The sequence below is a fragment of the Capsicum annuum genome, chromosome 8 (genome assembly GCF_002878395.1).
Source record: "Capsicum annuum cultivar UCD-10X-F1 chromosome 8, UCD10Xv1.1, whole genome shotgun sequence".
Taxonomy (NCBI): Eukaryota; Viridiplantae; Streptophyta; class Magnoliopsida; order Solanales; family Solanaceae; genus Capsicum; species Capsicum annuum.
Window position 1 is genome coordinate 170,702,708 of NC_061118.1, and position 24,886 is coordinate 170,727,593.

Genomic DNA, 24,886 nt, shown 5'->3' on the forward strand with positions numbered 1-24,886 from the left:
GTTCCTAATTAATTAAAGTTTTGTTTGGTATGAGAATGACTAAACGAGAGAAATACCAATTAAAAATTAATGCAATTAAAGAATCCTATAAGTATGAACACACAAATCTGGCACAGTTTCTTCCTCGAGTCCTTTTAGTGGACCACTACTGCAAAATTACACGTGGCACAAATCCATACGTTAAAATAAAGCATCACCGATTATTCCTGAGCCACGTGGTCACGTGGTTCATTCAAAGAGAGGGTAATTTTGTCATTACACAGTCCTTACCGTCACACCAAAAAAAGACGTTGACGTTCTCTTCGATCCGTAAAACTGTTTTCCTTCACTTAATTTTTAATTTTTGCAGTTCCTAGAAGTGCAAATTTTGTGAACTGCGTGTTTTTCTGTGTGTGTTAGTGTCTTTTTTTTTTCTTTTTCTGTTAATTTTTTGATTGTTTAACGGAGAATTTGACGATGGAGGTAAGATTACTGTTATATAATTCGACAAAAATAATGTATTTTGGAGAATTGTGTGAAAGTTTTATGTGGTTTTTTTTACTTTATTCGACGCGTAAAGCTTCATATACATGTACTGAGATTCTGATAAGATGCTTTAGTAATCTATTTGCTTCAAATTCACACTTTTTTTTTAATCAGTTGAAGAAAAATGACTTTTCAGTTTTCAAGCTCTTTTTCTTTTTAATTTATATTTTTTTAACTCAACTTGTACGATTTTCTGAACATCGAATAATCCAGATCTAGTTCTTTTAATATATCTAATATCTAATAAGTTTATTTTTTCCTTTGCATTGTCATTTGTTAAATTATTTGCTAAAACTGAATTAAACTGATTTTTTTTAACCGTTAGGATGTTACTATTTTTAATGTGAGAATTTAATATTCAGATTATTCAACGTTACATTTTTTCTTTTAAATTTAATTCTCAGCACAAAGATTGAAGCAGAGAAAGTTGTGACCGTTGAATTGAAAACCCCTTATCTACCTCTGAGGTCCCTATTTTCTAGCGAAACAACAGAGAAGGTGAACAGTGAACTGTTTTGTATCAGCATTTGTAAATAAAATTTGTTGTTTTCTGTATTTGTATTCTATTACTTGAGTCGAGCTTCTATCGGAAATAGACTCTATATCTTTTGAGGTAGTGCTAAGGTTTGCGTAGTTGGATTTTGTTGTGTATTTGTATCCTATTTAATTGAGCTAAGAGTCTATCGGAAACTGTTTCTGTATTTACTGAGGTAGGAATAAGGTCTGCTTAGTGTGATTTTGTTGTGTATTTGTATTCTATATCGGTTTTGGGGTCCACCCATTGCTAAAGGTTCCAAGCTTCTGAGCTACTGTGGAAATTTCTTTAGAATAGTATTGTCACTTGCTGTTGAAGTATACTTGGGTCCCAATATTGGTCCCCGTTAAGCAAAGTAATGTGGATTGAGTTATGGCGCTTTTTATGGAATTTTTAGGTTTTGAATATTTGGTATTAAGGTTTTTAAGCAAAGTGCATAATCACAACTAACACGTGAAGTGACATACCTAATCGTGTGGTTAATTGTTTTAAGTACTTTCTATAGCTAGTTCAACTAGGGGGACAACTGTATATTTGGATTATTCAATAGCTACTGTATTTTATAGCAAGCACAACCACCATATCTGAAACATTCTGTCTTTCCTTTTTCTGTTGGGTGTTGGCAGCAGCAATATGAGGCAGTGAGAAGTTTTCGAGTTTTTACGCTTTCCTTGGGTGGCCCTTGAATCATGAGTGTGTTGTTGGCAATGTGATCGAGCGGTTACAAAGAGAGGAGGGGGATAAGATAGGCATGGGAGCTATTGGTGGGGAGGAGTTGAAGAAGTGGGAGAAAATGCAAGGGGCTGCATTGGGTGGTGAAGAGAAGATCCTGGTGTTGGTAAGGCTGAGGCCTTTAAGTGAAAAGGAAATCACGAGGAATGAAGTTTCAGATTGGGAGTGTATCAATGAGACCACCATCTTATATAGGAACAGTCTCCAGGAACGGTCTGGATTGCCAACAGCTTATACGTTCGGTAAGAAAATTTCCCATTTCAGTCTTTGCACTTAGACCTGATTGTTGTAAAACAAGGAATGGTTAATGAGAGGTAAAATGAGGGTTAGATCTGGATATTTTAGCTTGCAAACTCAGGCTGAGATCACTTCCTGGATTGGGCTGTTCTACTATGTAGAACCATATATATTTATTGGGGTAATTTCATTGGTAGCTCAAGTGCAATTAGTAAATGATTTACTAATGCTACACGTATCTTCTTGCTTTCTTTTCTGAGATTAGACAGGGTATATAGGGGTGATTGTTCAACAAGGGAAGTGTATGAGGGAGGAACAAAGGAGATTGCTCTTTCTGTTGTCAGCGGAATCAACTGTGAGTGTACCAGTCATATGCCTTTCACATTTTGTTGCAGCTTTGCTATTCATTTGATACCGTTACGATTACCTAAACATATTATGCAGCAACTATCTTTGCATATGGACAAACAAGCAGCGGAAAGACATACACAATGAATGGAATTACAGAGTTTACAGTCACGGACATATATGATTATATGCAAAGGGTAATTTAATGTTAACTGCCAAATCACCTCTTGGTCTGCATAGCATCACATTATATTCTCTGACTTGGAATGCTTAAGCAGTGCATGAGATAATACATCTATATTCGTTTGTTCTTTATTTGTTGCAAACATGATATTTCCTTCTCTTGTCCAGCACGAAGAAAGAGCTTTTGTTTTGAAGTTTTCTGCAATGGAGATCTACAATGAAGTTGTCCGAGACCTCCTCAGCTCAGATAGTTCTCCACTAAGGCTGCTTGACGATCCTGAGGTGAGTTTCTGTTGCTTGGTAATAATAGTGAGCACATGATGTTTTCTAATGATTCTGAGTTTTGTAGAAAGGTACCATTATTGAGAAACTCACAGAAGAAACTTTAAGGGATTGGGACCATCTGAAAGAGCTCTTGTCCATATGTGAAGGTAGTGCGAATCTCCAACTCCCCGCTTTAGTTTTGATCACAATATAGAAATTAGCACATATATATTTTTCTCCTGAATTTACAAGTTTCATGGCCTTTATTCAGCTCAAAGACAAATTGGCGAGACTTATCTTAATGAAAATAGCTCCAGGTCTCATCAAATTCTTAGACTGGTATTGTCTTCCTGTCCCTTTTTTTGATAAAGTCAGTATTGCCATGTTTTTATGTCTCTGTTCGCAAGGACCGGAACAGTAAAATACTATCATGGAATAGACATGTGTGAATCCTTCTGATACTTTTTTGTTCTTCTGTTTCAGACAATTGAAAGTTCAGCTCGTGAGTTTATAGGGAAGGACAACAAAACAACTCTTTCTGCCAGTGTGGTATGCATCAATTAGCTCACTGTAGGGGTTTATCATCATTCTCGACATGGACGCCTGAATTGCTGATGGAAAATCTATGACTTTTGTATGCAGAATTTTGTTGATCTGGCTGGAAGTGAACGTGCATCTCAGGCGCTGTCAGTTGGACAGAGACTGAAAGAAGGCTGTCATATTAATCGTAGTTTGTTGACTTTGGGAACGGTTATTCGCAAGCTAAGGTTGATTGCTTGTCTCTTACATCATCTTTCTAATAAAACATCTGGATTTGCTGCAGCTTAGCTACATGTCTGAATGGTCTCTTTAAACATCAATTCAGTTTTACTGTCCACATAGCAAGTTGGGGATTTTTTTTATCTTTTTCATTCTTTAGATTAGCTAAGATAAGCTTTATGGTATTGAATAGTGTTGCTACGTGAATTGTGTATGTTTAACAGTACATGTGTGTGCATTCAATTCATCTTTTCCACTACGTTATTGTTGAAGCTTCGCTGCATGTAACGACTTACCTTAATTGCAGCAAGGGAAGACATGGGCATGTCAATTACCGAGATTCTAAGCTAACTCGTATCCTTCAACCTGCTTTGGGGGGCAATGCCAGAACTGCCATAATCTGTACCTTGAGTCCTGCCCGAAGCCATGTAGAGCAATCTCGAAACACACTTCTATTTGCCTGTTGTGCCAAAGAAGTGACCACTAATGCACAAGTCAATGTTGTAATGTCTGACAAGGCGTTGGTGAAGCATTTGCAGAAAGAATTGGCCAGATTAGAGAGTGAATTAAAAACCCCCACAACTACTTGTGATCATGTGGTATTGCTGAGAAAGAAAGACCAGCAGATTGAAAAGGCGAGTACACTTTCCTATTGTTGCATCTTCTGGAAACTTAGCAGCTACTAGCTTTTGGATTGGTTAGCACGGGCATTTGAATTGATGAAATGAACCAATTGCCAATCTATTTCCCGTTCATGCAAAGGCTTTTATCTAACTTCCGATTTCACTTATTGTTCGCTCAGTTATTTGCATTTAATTTGTCAAAGCGTCCTTGCTTCATGTTACAGCAAAAAATTCCTGAGGGTTATATAAATTGAAATTTTTTTAATTCCCAATTTTATCTGTCCATCTGAAAAATTGTTGGTTCCACAGTTGTATTAAAATGGAGTTCAATTAGACGTGACATTTGTTCGTTCATAGAATGCTTACATAGTTTATCTGGTAAAAATCTGCAGCTAGAGAAAGAAGTGAGGGAACTAACTAAGCAACGTGATCTTGCTCAATCGCGGGTTGAAGATTTGCTGCGGACGCTTAAAAGTGATAAAACCTCCAGCCAAAAGGTTTGTAGTATTAAGTAACCTGTTGAATTATCCATTAGAGATGTTCCTTTATCTGTTACTTATTTTTCTCAATTTTTAGGATATATCAAGTCTACCTTCTGAAGGGAACACATATGAAGATGAAAGCTCTGTGTCTTGCTCATCAGCTGTAGCGGAGTCTTACATCAGAGACAATGAAAGTGATGCTACATCCTATGCTGTGCCTGCTGCTGATCAACGGCAGAGGGGCAAAGAATCTGCAAATTTGACAGGAGAAGATTCTGATGACCATTGCAAGGAAGTTCGATGTATTGAGATGGATGAGTCTAGTGAAAAGCAAACCTTTGAATCTATCAGCTTGTCAAACACCGAGTATGGAGTAAGAATGTCAATGCCTCCTGCTTCCAGTATCAGACATTCTGACCTCCAACAGCAATCGCCAGTTTTACTTGGACAAGCAAGCAGCACCAGCAGTCGTTCTCTTCACGGGGCCTGGGAGCAGAAAATGCAAGATATCCAGAATACGATCAATTCACTTGTCAGACCTTTCCCTGATGACTCTTCACCTGCCCTTTCAACAAGTATGTCAGGTTCCAGAAGCCGGAAATTAACAAGAAGCAGGAGTTGTAGAGCTAATTTTATGATTGGCTCACTTTCACCCGACTCTAAGACAGTTGAAGAAAACCAGACCACCCCACCTAATGTGCTAGATAAGGATTTTCTTGGAAGAGAACGGAAGCACTGGAAACTTCCTCTATTAATTTATGGAGCAAACAGACCTAAATTATCGAGAAATAATTCACAGTCTTCCATTGGTAGTGCTTTCGTTGATGGGAGTATTGCCCCTGGAGATGAGGATATCCCTAGTGTTGACAATTTTGTGGCAGGTCTTAAGGAGATGGCTAAGCTTGATTATGATAATCAACTTCATGATAAGGTTTGAACTATTCTTGGTTCCGGCTGTATGTTTTAAGTTGCTCGCTTTTTTCTGCTTGTGTGTTTATTATATGCATGGGATTACTGGCACATGTTACAGCATTTGGTTTCGGTTCATTTTACTTTGGTCAATTTGATGACATACTGCTTGCATGATAAGTTTTTGCCCTTGATCTGTTCTTGCTTTCTCTTATTTTTGGGCGGGCATGACGGTGCAACTGTGTTAACCAATGCAAAAATAACTATTCGGATTGAATTATGCGTATATAGATATCAAATTTAGAGTATTGTGTAAGCTATTTTTGGGCGATGATTTGTTTAGTAAGCATCAAGTTTATAACTTGGCGGAACTTGGTTTATGTCACACTTTTGTTGCACTGCATGTATATTGTCTATGTTAGGCTCAGGAGGCTGGAAAGTCAAAACGGAGCGTCAAAAGTGTTGGAGTGGACCCGATGCTGGACTCGTTGGAGGTTCCTTCAGATTGGCCTCTTGAATTTGTAAGGCTACAGAAAATGATTATTGGTCTATGGCAAACTTGCCATATTTCATTGATCCACAGGACATACTTCTTCCTGCTGTTTAAAGGTGAGCGTATGGATTCTATTTACATGGAGGTAGAAGTAAGAAGACTTTCCTTCCTCAAGGAAATACTTTCAAATGGAAATTCAGCTGTGCAAGGCGGTCAGACAATCACGGTTGCATCAAGGTAAATTCTCTACCTTGCTTCTCTCAGATTCCTGTTCCCGTCCCAATTTTTGATGTGCGTATGCTCTTGGCTGTGTGTACTTTAAGTGAAGTTTCAATTTGATGCCGTTTTAAATCTTCTACAACCACATAGACTGGAAATACTAGCTTAAAGTTGACGCATAACCTGGTATCATGACAATTTTGTAAATGCCATCTCTGCAGCACCTGCTAATATGATTCATTATCATTCTTATTTAACAGCCTCAAAGCTCTTAAACGCGAGAGAGATATGCTCAGTAGGCTCATATATAAAAGGTTACCGGGATCTGAAAGAAATGAAATATATCAGAAATGGGGCATAAGTTTAAACTCTAAAAGGAGGAGACAACAACTGGTTCATCGTCTTTGGAATGACACAGTTCTGAATCATGTGATGGAGAGTGCTACCATTGTTGCCAAGCTGATTGGGTTCTCTGATCAGGGTCCGGCCCTCAAGGAGATGTTTGGGCTTAGCATTACACCTCCCCGGAAGAGCAGGAGATCTTTTGGCTGGAAGAACAGTATGGCATCCCTTATCTGAGAAAGTTCAGTAGGAAAAGAAACATATAGGTGAAATTAGCAATAGTGTCTTATTATGTATGGAATTGGATTCCATACATGTCATTAATTCACTGATTAGGATTGTATGGTCTCGTTTATTAGTTTACATAGGTATGTGTAATACTACTCTGGGAATCAGTTATAATTTGTCGCTTCATATTTGATAGTGGTGGATAGTAATAGATAATGCTTTTGTTTAGTCTGTAGTTCTGCATCGACCATATTTTATCAGGTATGTTTTTGACAATCTAACTCTGGAATTGGAGAAAGTGTTCCTATTATTTTTAGTATTTTTCTTTGGCATATGATGTTATTATGAAACCAATTACTGTTATCAGATCCATACAAACCATAATTCATTTTCTATGTTGACTTAACACAGTTTGTTCATATCATCATCTCAAATAACCAGTCGAGCTATTGGCTAAGGGGAGTTGTTTTATGTATAACTGAAATATATATTGTGGAGTGAAGTTTGAATTGAAGTTTCAACGTGCATTTGATCATCTTTAACCAAATAAACTTTCTTTCTAATCCCAAATTATGCAGTATCTTTATTGTTGATGTTCATTATCACTATCACAACCATTATCCTATATAAAGATAAGTTTGACACAGAATTATTATTTTTACAGTAATAAACAAGATATACTAGACTAAGATTCTAACACAATATTTTGATAAAAATTTCTAATAACATAATTACTAGCTACTACAATTCGTCAATTACAAATAGTTGCGAAGATATATTCAATTATGTCGGGAGATGAGTAAAGAGTCTATTATAAACAACCCTCTGCTTCGTGGGAGTAATGTATGCATACACACTATACTCTCCCATCCTAGTTGTGAGACTAAAAAGAATAAGTTTGTTTTCGTGGGTAACAAAGGTAGGAGACTAGAGACATCTTATATTAGCAAAGAGTTACAAATTCGAAGAATAATTTATATACATTATTATTAAGAAAAATTATAAATAATTAAACACTTACTCCAACATAATAATAGTAAAAAATACTTAGGTAAAACACCAAATAAAAATGAAACCCTATAAAATGATTTGTTTTTATTTAGTAAAGCGTGTGGAACGACGTCGTAATGGAGTAGCTTAGCTTTGAACAGAAAGATCCAGAACGGGAGAGAGGTCCAAGTAAACATCAGAGAGTAAAGAAAGAGAGTGAGAGATTGAGAAAGCGATGAGCGGAATAACATCGGCATCGTTCTTAGCTCGACGTGCGGCGCAGAGGGAGAGGGTTCGGATCCTCTACAGGCGCGCTCTCCGAGACACTCTTAATTGGGCCGTACATCGTCATCTCTTCTATCCTGATGTATAACTTCTTTCTCCTCCTCATTTCTAGGGTTTCCCCCATTGATTCCATTTTAATACATTCCCTTCGTACGATCTCTATATATTCATTTGTTCGATTTAATTATTTGCTTATTCATTTGTTTGTTTGTTTCAGGCGGATGCCCTAAGAGAGAGATTTGAGGCCAACAGAAAAGTGGTTTGTTTCCATTTTCCTTCTATTTTTTTTCCTTTTTATGTGATTTTTTATGCTTTCCAGGGGGATTTTTTATGGTGAGGATTGTATGATTTTCAGCGCGGTGTTAGGAGTGAAGTTTATATGTTATGGTTTTATACGGAGCGAATTTTTCATGTATAATGTTTTTAATGATGATGTCTGTGTCAAACAATGAATTCACCTTTAGTGAAGTATCAAATAAAATTCAGAAGTATTTGTCAGGTGTCAAATACAAATGACAATATGACAGAAGTATTTGTGAAGCTTAATAAATTTATCTTCCTTCTTATTTTTCGTTTTTATGCTTGTTAGCACGCTAGTTATAGGAAAAATATCATTTTTTCTATTAAGGATTGTATGTATTTAGCTCAGTGTTGGAATTGAAGTTTGTATGGTGTGTTTATTCAGAGATGTTCATGTGTAATGTTTTGATGATGTCTGTATCAGTAAAAGGATTCTCCTTTGGTGAAGTATCAAATACAAGTGATAGAAGTATTTGTGGAACTTAAGAAATCTATTTTAGACTGTAAGAGTTCTCAGCTATTCATTTCATTCTTCTTTTTCCTTGTCTTTGTTGTGATTTTTTTGTGTACTAGCACATTTTGGAGAAGAGAAATTGTTATTTTCTGGCACGATTACAAGTTTTTAGCTCGATATTTGGACTAAAGTTTATATGGTTGCTGTTAAACTGAGTATAAATAAAAAACTCCTTTTTCGTGCACTATTCGTATCTGAAATGACATGAGTTCAATGTTGCGCCGATTCTGCTGTACTATAAGAATAAATAGTCCCTGTTTAAGTTTTGTCTCAGTTTAAAATATGTTGAGAATGTTAATTTTTGGAATTGAGCACTCTGTGTTAAGGTTCTTTACGGATAGATATGACTCTACCACTCATAGTCTCATCTTAGTGATGGCTAATTTCATGGCCAAATGAATGAGGACTGCATTTTCAACAAGTGAAATTGTATTCATGTATCTGTTAACCATTTTGTGTATTAGGTTTGACTTTTTGTTGTTTTATGTGTTATTTCATCTTCTTCTGTTTTGGTTTGTCTTCATTCAGGAAGATATTGAAACTATTGATAGACTTATAGCTGATGGTGAAGCATCCTATAATAAGTGGCGCCACCCTGATCCTTACATTGGTATGTTTGTTTATGAGTTTCGTAACAAACAACATCTATGCCTCCATTCCAAGCAAGTTGAAGTTTGCTATATGAATCCTCACTGTCTATGTATTCTCTATGAGTTCTTTTGCTATCAGTAAGCTGAATTTTCAACCCAATGAACCAAACATGTTAAGGTTATGATTTCGGAGTCTGTATTATATGAGAAGCAGGTGCTGAATTGAACTAGGTCCCAAGGTTTCGGGTTTTGGTCTAGTGGCAAGAGCGCAACTAGTAATGTGTGAATTGGGCGCACATCACAGATTGAAGCCTGGTATTCTGACATAATAAAAAACAACCTGGTATTTTGAGTGGAGGGGGATAGATGATAGAGCCCACTTTCTGCCGAATTTCTAACCGCGCGCTACTGGCCAGCAGGGATCTTTCATCTATCAAGAAGAAGTGCTGTATAGAAACTTCTATTAAAAATTATAGCCGGCATAAGTTCTGTTGACATACTTGATATCCTCCAAACATTTGGGGGTGCTAAGTTCTTGGATTCCAGGAGTATAGCTTTTAATGTGAAAGAAAGACTGCCTCTAACGACTAATCATAAAATGTCTAGTGGATCAAGAGAAAAAAAAAAGAAGAACAGAAAAATATCTACAGGATACATCAACAACAACAACAAACCTAGTGTATTTCCACATAGTGAGGTCTGGGGAGGGTAAGATGTACGCAGTCCATACCTCTACCTCTAAAGAAGTAGAAAGGCTGTTTCCGATAGACCCCCGGCTCGAGACACGGAATACTACACAAATACATAGTAAAGCATGGAACAAGATGGCATAACATAAATACGACACCCACAAGTAATAGAAAACAGAGAAAAGTGAACATATTCGTAATAAAGCATGAAACAAGGTATCATAACAAGAATAATACCCCCACCCAGTAATTCCCTACACTAGCGACCCAAACTGACCCTAGCTTTCTGCCCTAATTCGCGTCCTCCAGATCTTCCTATCTAGGGTCATGTCCTCAGTGAGCTGTAAATGCTCTATGTCCCGCCTAATCACCTCTCCCCAGTACTTCTTTGGCCTACCCCTACCCCGCCTAAAACCATCCAAAGCTAGCCTCTCACACCTACGAACCGGGGCCTCCATGCCCCTCCTCATCACGTGTTCGAACCATCTCAATCGAACTTCCCGCATCTTATTCTCCACTGGAGTCATACCAACCTTCTCCCTGATAGTCTCATTCCGAACTCTATCCCCCCTAGTCAGCCCACACATCCAACGCAACATCCGCATTTCCGCCACCTTCATTTTTTGAATGTGGGAGTTCTTAACTGGCCAATACTCCGCTCCATACAACATGGCCGGACGGACTGCCACCCTGTAGAATTTGCCTTTAAGCTTGGGCGGCACCTTCTTATCACAAGCGAGCTTCCACTTCATCCATCCCGCCCCAATACGGTGCGAGACATCCTCGTCAATCTCACCGTTACCCTGAATCACTACCACCTCATTCTCCAGCCTCACATCATTAAACTTGCATTCCAAATACTCTGTCTTGCTCCTACTCAACCTGAACCCTTTAGACTCAAGAGTTTGTCTCCACACCTCTAATTTATCATTCACATCCCCCCGCGTCTCATCAATCAAAACTACATCATCTGCAAAAGCATACACCAAGGCGTCTCCTTGAATACGCCGTGTCAACACATCCATCACCAAAGCAAACAAAAAGGGACTAAGAGTAGATCTCTGATGCAATCCTGTCAAGACAGTAAAATGCTCTGAGTCTCTTCCCGCCGTCCTCACCTGAGTTTTAGCTCCATCATACATGTCCTTAATTGCTCTGATATATGCCACCGGGAATCCACTCACCTCTAAGCATCTCCAAAGCACCTCCCTGGGGACTTTGTTGTATGCCTTTTCCAAGTCGATAAACACATGTGCAGGTCCTTCTTCCTTTCCCTATACTGTTCCACCAGCCTCCGTACCAGGTGAATTGCCTCCGTCGTCGAGCGGCCAGGCATAAATCCAAACTGGTTCTCCGAAATAGACACTATCCGTCTCAGCCTCACCTCGACCACTCTCTCCCAAATCTTCATAGAGTGACTCAATAACTTAATACCCTTATAGTTATTGCAACTCTGAATGTCACCCTTGTTTTTATAAAGAGAGATCATAGTACTCCACCTCCAAGCCTCGGGCATTTTCGTCGTCTTGAAAATTTTGTTAAACAATCCAGTCAACCACCTTAAACCAGCCTCGCCAAAAAACTTCCAAAAATCCACCGGTATCTCATCAGGTCCCGTCACTCTACCCCTTCGCATCCTGCGAACAACCTCTCTAACCTCCTCTACATTAAAACGTCTACAATATCTAAAATCCCGACACTCCTCTGAGTGCTCCAGCTCCCCTAACACAATAGCTCTATCCCCTTCGTCATTCAAGAGCCTATGAAAATACGACTGCCTTCTATTCTTAATGTGGCCGTCCTCCACCAACACTGTACCGTCCTCCCCCTTAATGCACTTCACCTGGTCGAGGTAACGACCCTTCCTCTCCCTAGCCTTAGCGAGTCTAAACAACTTTTTTTTCCCTCCTTTCTCCTGTAACCCCGCATACAAGCTCTCAAAAGCTGCCGTCTTAGCCGCCGTAACTTCTAACTTAGCCTCCTTCCTAGTTAACTTGTACTCTTTCCTGTTTACTCGCTTCTCTTCTTCGTCCTTACTCTCAACCAACTTAGCATACGCCCCTTTCTTGGTCTCCACTTTCTTCTTAATCTCTTCATTCCACCACCAATTCCCCCGATGATGCCCGACCCGGCCCCTAGAAAAACCCAACACCTCACTAGCATTCTCCCTGTTGCACCTTGCCACCTTATCCCACATACTATCAACGTCCCCCCTACACTCCCACACCCCCATTCCCGCCAACTTCTCCCCTATCTCCTACGCATTCACTGGCGTCAAGCCGCCCCACTTAATTTTAGGCCTACACTCCTTACCCTTTCTCTTCCTATCCTTCCTTATACCCAAATCCATAACCAAGAGCCTATGCTGGGTCGAAAGATTTTCACTCGGAATGACCTTACAATCCTTACACAACACCCTATCCCCTTTCCTAAGCAACAAAAAGTCAATCTGGGTCTTGGCTATCGCGCTTCGGAAGGTGATCATCCTTCTTCGGGAAGCCCGAGTTCACCACCACCAGCCTAAAGGACCTCGCAAAATCCAATAGAGTAGCCCCCTCTTCATTTCTTTCCCCAAAACCGAAACCACCATGCACATCACCAAAGCCTCCCGGTAACCCCCCGATGTGCCCATTGAAATCTCCTGCTACAACAATCTTCTTCGAGCTAGGCACGCCTTTCACCACCTCATCCAAAGCCTCCCAAAACCGCATCTTTTCCTCCCCATCCAAGCCTACTTGCGGCGCATAAGCACTACACACGTTCAGGGTAAACCCCCCAATGACCAACTTAATAGTCATCAACCTATCGCTGATCCTCTTTACCTCTACTACCTGACCTCTAAGCTCTTCATCTACTAAGATGCCAACTCCATTCCTACGCCTCTCGCTCCCAGAGCACCAAAGCTTGTAACCGTCCACATCCCTAGCCTTAGACCCTACCCACTTGGTCTCTTGAACACACGCAATATTAATCCTCCTCTTTCTAAGAATCTTCACAAGCTCTATGGACTTACCCTGAAGAGTCCCTATATTCCAAGACCCAACCCTCAGCCTACCATCTCTATCCACACGTCTTCCTCTACTGCCCCTGAGGCCAAACCTTGGCCTCCCTCCCACCCCCGCCCCCACAATGGCCCCCCGCCCCAACCCCCTCGGACATGACCCTATCCAACCATCAATGCCCACAGCCACTACTACAAGAAAATATAAGAAAATCTAAACAATGGTAGTAACAAAGCAGCAGCAGGAAATACAAGGCTCACACAAATTAGAAGAAATAATCAAGAAACAAAACTAAACTCAAATAGGGAGAAAAAACAAAACCGCGTTAAGGACAAAACTAACAGTAAGAAAAATAGAGCACACTAATGGCCTGGCACCAAGGAAAAGACAAGGAGCAAAATAATAGAAAGGAATCAAACTATATAAAGTTATGAAAGAACCAAAGTTTGGATGTCACCGGGACGTCTCCGTGCTGCTGATCCGGCAATGTTGGTGTTAAAAAGTGTTTGCCGGGATAAGGTCGACGGGAAAGAGGCCGCTGGTTACGTCGCCGGAATGTCCCCGGAGATTCGCCGAAGCGGTGGACAATAAAATCTCCAAATTAGCTTCCGAATGTTTTCGATTGATGAAGAAGAGAATAAAGCAGTTTCGGAATCTCAATAGGTACCAAATCTCGACTATCAACCAAATCGAACACGAAAATATCCCGAACAAAAGATTAATTTGAACGAACACGAAGATCCAATGAACAGCCCGAAGCAGAAATAACGAAAATCCAGAAGAAAACCGTATTCGGTTTCGCCGGAACAGTATCGATGAAGAGAGGCTGCCGGTTTTCTTCTCTGTTGAAACAGGAAAACACCTTTTTGAGCTATCCCCGATGGCAAGAGAGAGCTTGCGAACCGGCAACACTTGAGTTCGACGAGAAATAACAGAATTCAGAGAGAGCTGCAAAGGGCAAAACTGACAAAAAGGAGGCTGGTTTCCGGCGAATTTCAATATTTCTCGCCGGAGTTGCCTGAAAACGATCTAAAAGCAGCCAGTCCGGCGACTGGTTCGCCGTTAAACTCAAACCCGCTGTTAAACTCAAACTCATCTGAAATTTTATATTCTTTGAAGATGCTATCTGATAAATGATTCCCTTACTTCTTGTCCTACTTACCTCTGTATGTTTCCTTGTTTATGTTTTTTTGTTCACACAACTTTTGTTAAATATTGAACAGCAGCAAACATCTGGCACTGTTAATTTTTTTCTAATGTTAATGGATACTAAAGGGACATGCGTAAAACCAACTAATTATTAGATCTTGAAAGAAAATGGTCTTTGTTTTTTTGACACACTTCAGATATGTGATGAGTTGTGGACACCTGAAAAGTTGAATGAGCTCTTTTATGCATTAAGACTTCTGGTAATAGTTTTTGTCATTTGTTGTTGAGCAGTTCCATGGGCACCTGGTGGTTCCAAGTTCAACAGAAATCCAGTGCCGCCAGAAGGGGTAATTCGCTTAAAACATTTATTTGCATCTTGTTCAATGTGTCAGTTTATGCTAGTTGCTCACATCGTCCACATTCAGTGTCAGTTTACACTAGTTGCTTAAGCCATTTGCTTTCTTTTTTGGTTAGTCTATGCAAATACAATCTGGAGTAATCTTCAACTGTCAATTTTTTACCTGTTTAGTATGTGCTAATTCATTTTTTTCTGGCAATGTCTGGACATGAGTTGATCTTTATTTTGTCATCGTGAATTGCTATCTGAAATTTTATCGTTATTTTCCTAGATTCATATGACTACAACGGGTGGTTTTGGTCAATTATATTCACAATTCATGAGGAATTTTTTGCTTCATTTTAAACATTTTGTTCAGGTTAAAATAGTTAATAAACTGTCAAAAGAGAGAATTATCAAAAAATTGTCGCTTTGCTTCATTTTAAACAATTTCCCATATTAAAATAGTTAAATATTGAACTGTCAAAAAGATGTCATCAATGTCATGGGAATACATTGTCATACTTACTGGCACTACTGTTAATTATATCTACGGCGGTAGTAAGTAAAGCAAGACAAGGATATTGTGATGAAAGGAGTACTTTGATTTTCTAGGCCCGTACAAGTTTGTTTTCTTTTTTGACCCAGCTTAATCATTAAGGTAAAAGTTGAGTTTCTTCGACTAGCGAACAATTTTTATTAAAAAAACTATCCAAAGGATGCTGCATTGGCACGCATTCTTTCTTGCTCAGAGATATGTGCATCAACCCAGAAACAGAATCGCATATTAATGGGTTATCCTTTTATATTAACCAATCCCAATTTGTCTGATATGATAATCAACATGGCCTCCAATCTTTGCATCTCATGCTTTGGCATAGCCTATGCTCTTCCGTTTTCACCCTGAACCTGTTAACATCCATTTCTTGCAATGCCATCCAATGCCAGAAGCCTTCTGTCTCTGTCTCTTCTGCTACGGGCATGTCAAGTTGTACATCAGAATCTTCCCCATCACTATAACAGTCTGCCAGTCCTTGGGCATTGTTTTCCCCTATATTTAGGTGTTCAACAATAGCAAGATGACACTTCTCATTGTAATTGTCTAATTGATACCGACCTCTGTGCTCGTTCAATTTTTTAAAATTTTTTATATCATATTATGCAGTTCCCTGTCTTGTCAGTTTTCAGGATGGGTTGCTGCCATGTTTATGGTTGTCCCTATTTCCCATTTCCTTCTCGGGGGATCCACTCAGCCACATTTCCATTTATTTCCTTCATCTTGGAGTAATGTCAATTGGGAGTAGTAGTGGTCCAAAAAATTAGTGTTGGAGCGGGTTAGATGTGGATTGATGTTGGTCCAAATGTTACACCTACCTCTATGCTCTCTCTCTTCCCTGACCCACTTAACCTATCTCAGTGTGTAAATAAATAAGTGATCTGAATCCAGATCTCATACATTTAAGGATCATGTTTGACCCTAAAAGAGTATCCCTACGAGGGAGCCGGAACAACAAAATAAAAGAAGGGTAAAACTTGTTGGATTTTTGTATGGTCCAAATGCAATCACTTTGATGTCTTTTGGACAATGAAGTTACACTACAACTGTATTAGTTTACCTTTTTTGTTGTATAGCTCCTAAATGACACGGAAACCATGATAGAGTTCATTAGCTCCCCACAGAATCGACAATACTTTTGTTTCTTTGCTTTTTGTATCATGTTTTAAATACTGCAGCACCAAGTTAGTGCTGCTGATCATTAAATTACTATTTACCTTTAACAAAAGAAAAAAAGTTAATTTGGTGTCACGTGCCACTCAAATTCTTCTATTCTTGTGATGCGCAGATTTTATGGATCCTTTAATGTTTAATAACTCGTTGGGTCTTGATGCAGATTGAGATAGTGTATGACTACGGCAAGGAAGAGGCTGAACTAGTATGATATTCTCCCATGAAATGAATAAAAGGTAGAAACATGTCCAACTCGTTCGTGATGCTCAATAGTCTCATCATTTTTATCTCTTCTGTTGCTTCCCCCCACCCCCAACAACTGAAAAGACACCTTAATCATCATGTAGCATCTTAGAAGAATATTTTGGCCGATTTTTGGAAAATCTTGAACTAGTGAAGTATTTTCAGCACTCTAGCATACGCCATCTGTCATGAAGTGCAAGTATTTTCGGTGCCGTTTATGTTTCTAACCTTAAAAATATCAGCGACTCAAACTAAATAATGTCTTTTGACTGATGTTTCATATATTTGGTGGCAGATTCTGAAAGTGCAGCGTGCAAGGAGAGTCGCATCCAGTCTTATCTTCTTCTTTTTTTAAAGTGATTCCATCTGCTTCACTAACTTTGAACTATGAGACGTTACATATGTCTTCCGTTTCCATGTTTAGAGAAATGGGAGTACTTATGGTCTCGTAAATTTGATCGTTTAGTAGGTGTGAGCTACAGACTAAGAATTGCAAAAATAAACGTCAGATTTTGTTTTGAAATAGATAAATGAGATGATTTGTTTGGATTGCAATTTATTGGGTTTCAGTAATATATGATTCATGTCTTTACCATTTTTTTCATTTGAGATGTGTCAGGAGCCGTCACTAATATATTGTTTGAAAAATTTATTGTTAAAAAAACTCGTAAACCTGCCTTTTATCCTAAAATAAAATGACCGACAAATAGCGCTATCCAATTTGTTCTGCCTTTGTTTGGCAGATAGGAGGAATAGGTCCGTTGGTAACTTCTTTCTTGAAATTGTTTTCGGATCAGAAGGGAGTAATATAGTCATTCATAGCTGAGGAAGCACTAAAAAGGAATATAATTTTCCAACACATCAGTCAACATTAGATTGAAAAATGACTGCTTCAAATTAGCTGCACATTTAGATGGCTGGGTTTTGTTTTCTTCGGCTTCGGTGAACTGTGCATTCTTTCATGGCAGCAAGCCAGAATGTCAAGTGCTTTTTATATGTAAAATAACCAGTGAGATCATTGTCAATTTGTCAGTAGATCTAAAATTCGTAATCTTTTGCCAGCCTTTAGATTAAAGGATCTTCAAATGGAACTTCTCCCAAATAAAACCCGAAAATGGCTCTCACGGGAAAAAAATTGCTAGTTTGAACGATAACCAACTCGTTCCACCCCGGTCCCTGCAGGCTTCCCAAGATGTATCGATATTCAAATTAATTACACTCAAGTCAAGTTTAACACTACACAAGAGAGGGTTCATTCGACTACATATGTGACTCCTTGGAAAACGTCCTGATGCACCATATCATGTTTGCTGATGACGTATCCTTGAACAACAAATGAATGCAAGAAATTGTCCAACCAGAAATCATCCTTTCAAATGCACTTTTCACAACCTATGAGATAGACCTATCAGCTCTGGATTATGAAAGATGAACGATTCACCCTCTTCAGAAGACATGTTATATGTTGTGTTGCATGTTCCATATGAACGAGCAAACTCATTTCTATGCACTACGTATGTATCACAATGTCTACACAACAAGATTAATTTATGACTGAAGGCAGTAATAGGCAGAACATTAAACATCACAACTGATTATTCTTCAGTCAGAGTACAGTGTCATATACCAATTCAAATATCTATTACTTATAGAGAGTAAAGAGGAGATAATCCCGGGCCCTTTGTACAATTGCACTCTTTAGCCTTTACTTCGAATCTGTGAGTACATCATTACATATATACCCAAGCACGAGTAGTAAGTCAACTAACTGTCACTTAAGAAAGGTGTCGATCTCTCTCACAAGTTGATCTAATGAGATGTAAAACTGTCGATAGGAGAGAAATCTCTTGCTCAGCTTCAATTTTAAAAGAAATCAGGAGGATGGATGTCGAACACACTGAAACATGACGTTCAATGTTGAAAGCTGCAGAATTCTCTCTTGCACAGCAAATTGCCCCCCCCCCCCCCCACCCAAAACCCAAATATGCACATATATGAACAGTTCTTTCGTCTGCCACAAATGGCTGGGTTCTACAACTACAGATGCACCCTTAGAGCCAGCAACTACTACTGGTAATATGAAGAAAAGCAAATTCATATCCTTGTTTCTCCAATTTTTATATATTTCAATTGGAATCTCACACTATCTAGCTCATACACTAAAACAACACGAGACTATATTGGCAAATAAAGTCATATGAACTAATATCAACCAAAGAAAGCAGATACACATCGCACCACAATATATCCTCCTGGAGGATGATTAGAGCAAAAAGTATATCTTGCACCCCAGATCTTTGAAACGGAGATGCTGATTTCTATGAAGTGAGTTTTTTTATTGATGAGCAAGAAAAATGAGCAGCATCTGAACTAATCCCATGTTGGATATTCAGGTGTCTGTACTAAAATTGCCTATTTGTAGCAAAGCATAACAATACCAAATCCATATAAAATTTGAACGTTTGCATTAGGTGGACGGTTAAGATGATAAAAATAGCCAAACTACAATTTACATAGCTAACGAAAAACAACAAGAAGCAACATACACAGTGTAACCCCACACCCCTACCTCGTATAGATAGATAGAGGTTGTTTTATGATAAACCCTCAGCTTAACGATACTAAATTGGGATTGAGGATTAGTTGAGTAGAGTTTTCACATCAAATAACCAAAAGTGAGTTTTGATAAAGCACCTATTTTAATCACAGAAATGTAAATTCAGCTCTTATTCTAAAGTGCGATATGATAATAACTTTGTATGGAAATAGCAATAGAGCTAGTAGCTGAACAAAGCAATCAAAACACAATTGGTCTACACGTCTTGAGAAGTGAACACATTCATTCATAAGAAGAACATAATTAAGCAAGACTAGATGAGTTTGAAAGGAAGAGGCCAAGGGGTAGACCTGGGAACCTCAACTTTATCTTTGATGCGTTCGATTTTCTTATCCTTTTGGGGCCTTGAATTGCCATACGAACCTTTGAATCTCTTCCCTTTCTTCGTTCTCTTGTCCCCTCGCCCGCAAACCATCGGACCTCCAATCGCCGCTGAAGATGAATATCCCATACGTTGTGACATCATCATCACCGTCATTCTCCTCGCTGCTGAGATGCACCACTGTGTAATCGCCATTTCCCGGTACCTTACTACCCGTTCACTCCCTTTCTACCGTACTGATTAAACCCTAGACCCGAAAATGAAAAAGAAAATAGAAGGGGGAATATGATAGAATGGTCTGATTCTCTGATTAATGCTTTTACGATTTTTTTTATTAATTATTTTGAATTATTGGGGCAAGTTTATTATTAATTCTTTTCTTTTCTTTTCTTTTCTTTTTTTTTTTTATGTTTGGGACTTTAGAAAATTAAAATAAATCAATTTTCTGATGTTCAATTGACCGAAAATATATTTTTTTTTTCTACTAAAATGAAAATAATAAGCTGCCACACCCAATAATATTTAGACATAGGCCACTTTTTACACCATTGATTTTAATGCAGAAATAAATTCTTCAAGAAAATGTCCTCAGTTAAAATGCAGAAATACTCCCAGAAATCGTTCATGAATTTATATATATAAGAATTTGAACTTCAAAAACTGTCTACATATTTGGAAATTCACTAAATTTTCATACCTAAATTATAAAAATTTGAACATGTAATTGACTGACCATTCCAACGTGTAATGTCGCTAGTTAATCGAACCAAGAAAGATGGTAACTGCTGCTCGTGCACCAAGTTGCATCATCAGAGTTGTTCCTATACTGAGGCAAATTTTTTGAATTATACCAAACTCAACTTATCTCACTTCACATGTATATTATTCGTCTTTCAGAAATAACCTCTCTACCTCCTCGAGGTAGTGGTAAGATCTACAATATACTTCACCCTCTCTAAACCTCACTTGTGAAATTTTACTGCACAAGTTGTTGTAGTTGTTGTACAACAAACTCGGTGGTCAAAACAAAACTAGAGTACTAAAACAAATTGTGCTTTTTATAAAGGAGTCTACGCCAACCAACCATTTTTAAGATCCCTCTCCTGAAATAATTAGGAGTACATCATTCCAGCTTTTGCAACAGTCAATGAAACCCAATAATATAGATTATACAATATGTTTGACATAATTCTGATATTTGACTGACAAAAGAAATGGACATATGAACTTAACCCCTCAAGGAGTACTTTTTCCCAGAGAAAGGCTGAAACTTGGGTTCTTCTTTCTTTTGAGCTTCCTCTTTCACGGGTTCCTGCATATGGACATGAGCGTTACCAGGTTAGAGACTAGCAAGCTACTTAAAACTACCATATAATTTTTTTCAAAGGATTCTTATAATCCGCACCAGATACAATAAGGAAACAAAGGAAAAGAGGGAAAAAACGAGAAGATAATAATGTATATGAACATGAGCATATATATATATATAGAGAGAGAGAGAGAGACAAAACCTTCTGTTTTTCAGGAGCGCGGTTTGCATTTGATCCAAATACAAGCTTCCCTTGGGACTGACGAGTGGAAGTTTGAGAGCTTGGAGCAGCACCAGACTTACTACCACCATTAGTAACATTGGCTTGCTTGTCTGAGGACCCAGAAGAGGAAGAAGGTGGAGGTTGCTGTTTTAAGGGTTTTCCATCCAAACGTCTCGCTCCACCAGTGAAAGGGTTGAATTTTGGCTCAACTTCTGCTTCAGCCTCTGGAACTGCATGAGTGAAGAGTTATTAAGATACCAGAACAAAGTTAAGACATAGCAAGTTCTACAGTAATCCAAACGAAGAAATAATTATGAATGAAAAGTGAAGTCCTAGAACTGCACCATACTGGCCAAAAAACAATTGGCCAAACAATATCACCAAACAATTCAACCTAGAAGTACCATAGTATTTAGTATTTACATTTCCACATAATCCAAGAATAAAAAGAACGACACACATTCTTGATCAGAGGTTCTCCAGTTCAGGATGTCCAAGTATATATATACCAAGAACACCACAAAATTTATAGTGCAGAAGCTTAGTGCACTAGGCTACCTCTTTTAACGACAATAAATGTACAGATTATAGATGAACATAAAAGGTGTAGAAAGATGGGCAACTGCAAGACCCATGCAAAGTATAAAGCTATCAAGAATTTGTAGAACTGGTCTTGACAACCATACTAGATACTGCCTTCGACTCAATCACATGCTGCCAATTTGAATAGTATAAGATAAAAGAGTTTGATTAGTTTATAGGAGTTGATCATCAGTATTTCCCAAAGGACAAATAAACATGTTCAAAATGTGGAGTTATTCATTGATAGGATATCACAGCAAGATCACCTAATCTAAGCAATATGTGGTACTACTAGAATTTGTGAAGTTAGTTTCAGTAAATTTGAAGAATGTGCACCTTCTGCTGGAGCCTTGCTTGGACGAGAAGGACCCGTTCTTTCAGGTTCTTTGTAATCAAGTGGAGGAGCAAAGTCTACTTCACAATCTGTCTCAATAATACTTATTGCATTAGAAGGCTTGGTCTCCACAATGTCTATATAATATTTTTTATTGTTGTAGGCCACCATAATACTATCTCCTGTGGTTAAGCAGGAAAAGTTTCGGAGTGTCGTCTCCAAGCTGCATAAGTAAAGGAAAGAAGTCAAACTTCAAAACCTCCATTAGTATGCAGGTGCTTTGCAAATGAAAATAAATTAATAGGCCACTGCACCAAAAAATATTGGTTATACCAGTCAGCAGACGTAGATCTCCTAATTCAGATAATAAAAATGAAATTATATTGTACTTGTCAATCATCTCATTTAGCTATGTTTAGTGTTCAAGGAGGAGACATACAAATAATATAGCAATATTAGAGTAAGTGTAACACTATGAATACCTCATCAGGAAGCCAATCCTGTGCACATTCATACGATATTGCGCCTTCATTTTCTCACATTTTAAAAGTAGAACGAGCAAAACTAATTCAGGAAGAATTTAAACCATAAGCATTCCTTGGATGGATCTCTATCTCCGCCCAGAGGCGAATTTAGGATTTGGAAGCTCCAGGTGCCACGCTACTGAACAGTGATGTATGTAAGATGATATCCACATAGGAAGACTGTACTTATATCTATTAGCAACCTATGGCAAAACATTTAGCGTTGCCTTGTTGGTTTAGTCAAGGTTTTAGTTAGCAGAGGTCTAGGGTTCTGTTCTACTTGCCCACAATTTTTTTAAATAATAATGTTGCTACAAAAAGGATGGCCACATTATAAAAGTTGTTTCCAAAAAAGAGCCCAACAGGGCTTGAACTCGCACTGCCAGGAGGTTGGACAGGCGCTTTGACCACCGACACCATATGGCACTTTGTGTCTCTGGGTGCCACCGTTAATATTTATGCATTTCCTGATACATATATATACTATTACACAGAATTTCAACCGAAACGTCCGGACGCCATGGCACCCTCTCCACCTTACATAGATCCGCCCGTCTCTGCCCTAGGCCATTTTCCCCTAAAATACATGTCAGGCAAAAGAACTTCAATCTTGGATAACATAACGTTTCTCATTTTCCAAATGCACTCCCATTGATAATTCTAGTCTACAATGTAACTTCTACCTCATAAACTATCTCACAAAAAGTTAGTCCAGCAACAAAGAGATGATACTGCTCTATGAAAAACAATAACCAGTGCACTTTGGCATCACACTAGTAAGACTCTAATGTTCAGTAATTATCTATCTATACCTACAATAAAGTGTCAATCCCAGTGAATTAGTCTTGTGATCTCTCTAAAATGTTTCAACACAAAATTATCCTCAAGTTCCACTTTAACTCAAGAACATGAACTGACTTGATCTTCTTCTGTTTGCCACACCAGCTCTGCTATTTTGATGACCATTGTCTCCTATTCCTTTTTCCAATTTATTCTCCTATTTCTTAGTTCTTTTCCGAACCTGTCAAGTAAACTTATTACCTAAAAAAATGGATATCTTTTCAATATTATGTTATAATTAGAATATGAAAGTAAACTTATTACCTACAAAATTTGATACCTTTTCAAAATCATGCTAATGTTAGAATATGCTATGTCACCTATTTTTATACTTTAGAGAAGTAACTAATTTAAAAAAGGTTCACTATGTCTACAGCCTGTGCACTCACTTTCATTTATACACAAGTTTCAATTCCTATCTCAATAATCATGCCCCCAGAAAAGAGTGTGAATTGGGACAGAGGAAGCACTTTTGTTGCCTTGCTGAATTTTCCTTTTGAGTGTGCCATGAATTCTTAAAATTATGCAGAAGCAATTGGGCTCCGCAAACACTAGCATAAAACAGAATCGCGCCACAAAAAAGTTCTTAAAAAAGAAAGGTTCAGCAAACTCACATGGCTTTTGGGTTAGAAATATCCAGAAAATCCTTTGTGTGGGGTTGCAGCTTGACATATTTACCCTTAGGAAGAGTTACATTTTTCACTGTCACAATATCGCCTTCTTGTAGGAATAAATTTTCCATCATCTACAAGGTTCACATTAGAATGAGTTCATGCACAGCAGTTGAACTGAACCCATGAAAATAGAATTATACAGAATTGACATGTACCCAATATGGCATATATATCATGCCCTCCTCTGCAATGAACTCCAATACACCACAGTGAGAAACCCGTTCCGTGTTAGCATTTCGAAGCTCAAACAACATTGGGTAATCAATGTGAAGTGATGCTACAAAATTTTACATTCAATGTTGAATACGGTTAAGAAAGGAACCAGCTGCCAACTGATAAAGGTGCAAAATCTAAATAACTGAATATGCCAAGATACAGAATAAGGATACTAACCTAGACGATCAAGAGCAGAGGGAGGCATTATAACTGAAAAGAAACAAAGAAAAACTACATAAGATTTGATGCTCAAATTACCTACCGCAGATCCAAAAAAGAACTATTGACATTACTTACTTTTGTCTCCATTTTCTATTTGTGGCTGCAAAGTATGAAACATGAATAATCAGAATAAAATAAAAAGTAACAGAAAATAGATACCAAGCAAAAATAATTTGCAGTAGGAGAAGCAATATGTGGGACAATCATCTGACATACAAGTTTTATACACAAATAAGATATGTACATATATGTGTGTGTGTAGGTCAAAAAGAAGGCTTCTTTCAATGTACAACTAAACCAAGAGGAACAACTAAAC

General features: G+C 38.2%; 4 protein-coding genes across 7 annotated transcripts in view; 2 read left to right on the forward strand and 2 right to left on the reverse strand.

Annotated features, from left to right (window-relative positions):
- Positions 1–276: 276 nt before the first annotated feature.
- Positions 277–7,211, forward strand: LOC107840479 (kinesin-like protein KIN-7E). Of its 3 annotated transcripts, none has more exons than XM_047395181.1 (15): positions 277–309; positions 930–1,023; positions 1,687–2,034; positions 2,295–2,384; positions 2,474–2,574; positions 2,729–2,842; positions 2,910–2,991; positions 3,096–3,163; positions 3,308–3,373; positions 3,467–3,591; positions 3,891–4,218; positions 4,599–4,703; positions 4,783–5,619; positions 6,020–6,327; positions 6,570–7,211. In XM_047395181.1, exons 3-15 carry the CDS (start codon positions 1,812–1,814, stop codon positions 6,886–6,888), a joined length of 2,766 nt encoding a protein of 921 aa, XP_047251137.1. In that variant the 5' UTR covers positions 277–309; positions 930–1,023; positions 1,687–1,811; the 3' UTR covers positions 6,889–7,211. The 3 variants fall into 3 exon arrangements, with proteins under 3 accessions (XP_047251137.1, XP_016539835.2, XP_016539836.2); XM_016684349.2 differs by lacking the exon at positions 277–309 and adding an exon at positions 310–462 and having other exon boundaries at positions 1,690–2,034; XM_016684350.2 differs by lacking the exon at positions 277–309 and adding an exon at positions 316–462.
- Positions 7,212–7,970: 759 nt separating this feature from the next.
- On the forward strand, positions 7,971–17,262 carry LOC107840480 (NADH dehydrogenase [ubiquinone] 1 beta subcomplex subunit 9). The gene is made up of 6 exons (XM_016684353.2): positions 7,971–8,236; positions 8,372–8,413; positions 9,497–9,578; positions 14,690–14,745; positions 16,628–16,700; positions 17,003–17,262. Exons 1-5 carry the CDS (start codon positions 8,105–8,107, stop codon positions 16,673–16,675), a joined length of 360 nt encoding a protein of 119 aa, XP_016539839.1. The 5' UTR covers positions 7,971–8,104; the 3' UTR covers positions 16,676–16,700; positions 17,003–17,262.
- Positions 17,263–19,373: 2,111 nt separating this feature from the next.
- LOC107840481 (30S ribosomal protein S31, mitochondrial) lies at positions 19,374–19,841 on the reverse strand. Its single transcript, XM_016684354.2, has one exon. It carries the CDS (start codon positions 19,839–19,841, stop codon positions 19,578–19,580), a length of 264 nt encoding a protein of 87 aa, XP_016539840.1. The 3' UTR covers positions 19,374–19,577.
- Positions 19,374–24,886, reverse strand: part of LOC107840482 (ubiquitin fusion degradation protein 1 homolog) — a 7,869-nt gene continuing 2,356 nt past the window's right edge. For both annotated transcript variants that reach the window (XM_016684355.2, XM_016684356.2), the window contains exons 4-10: positions 24,646–24,670; positions 24,526–24,558; positions 24,288–24,409; positions 24,073–24,203; positions 22,097–22,317; positions 21,158–21,408; positions 19,374–20,958 (exon numbers count right to left, since the gene is read on the reverse strand). In XM_016684355.2, coding sequence (XP_016539841.1) covers positions 20,875–20,958; positions 21,158–21,408; positions 22,097–22,317; positions 24,073–24,203; positions 24,288–24,409; positions 24,526–24,558; positions 24,646–24,670 — 867 coding nt within the window. In that variant the 3' untranslated portion in view covers positions 19,374–20,874. The remainder of the gene's footprint in view (positions 20,959–21,157; positions 21,409–22,096; positions 22,318–24,072; positions 24,204–24,287; positions 24,410–24,525; positions 24,559–24,645; positions 24,671–24,886) is intronic.

Excerpts from the sequence above, each read along its gene's own strand:
- LOC107840479 (XM_047395181.1), top strand. The coding sequence starts at position 1,812 with ATGGGAGCTATTGGTGGGGAGGAGTTGAAGAAGTGGGAGAAAATGCAA. Across the intron at positions 2,035-2,294 it reads GCCAACAGCTTATACGTTCG|ACAGGGTATATAGGGGTGAT; the intron begins GTAAGAAAATTT and ends TTCTGAGATTAG. Across the intron at positions 6,328-6,569 it reads ACAATCACGGTTGCATCAAG|CCTCAAAGCTCTTAAACGCG; the intron begins GTAAATTCTCTA and ends CTTATTTAACAG.
- LOC107840480 (XM_016684353.2), top strand. The coding sequence starts at position 8,105 with ATGAGCGGAATAACATCGGCATCGTTCTTAGCTCGACGTGCGGCGCAG. Across the intron at positions 8,237-8,371 it reads GTCATCTCTTCTATCCTGAT|GCGGATGCCCTAAGAGAGAG; the intron begins GTATAACTTCTT and ends TGTTTGTTTCAG. Across the intron at positions 8,414-9,496 it reads TTGAGGCCAACAGAAAAGTG|GAAGATATTGAAACTATTGA; the intron begins GTTTGTTTCCAT and ends GTCTTCATTCAG.
- LOC107840481 (XM_016684354.2), bottom strand. The coding sequence starts at position 19,841 with ATGGCGATTACACAGTGGTGCATCTCAGCAGCGAGGAGAATGACGGTG.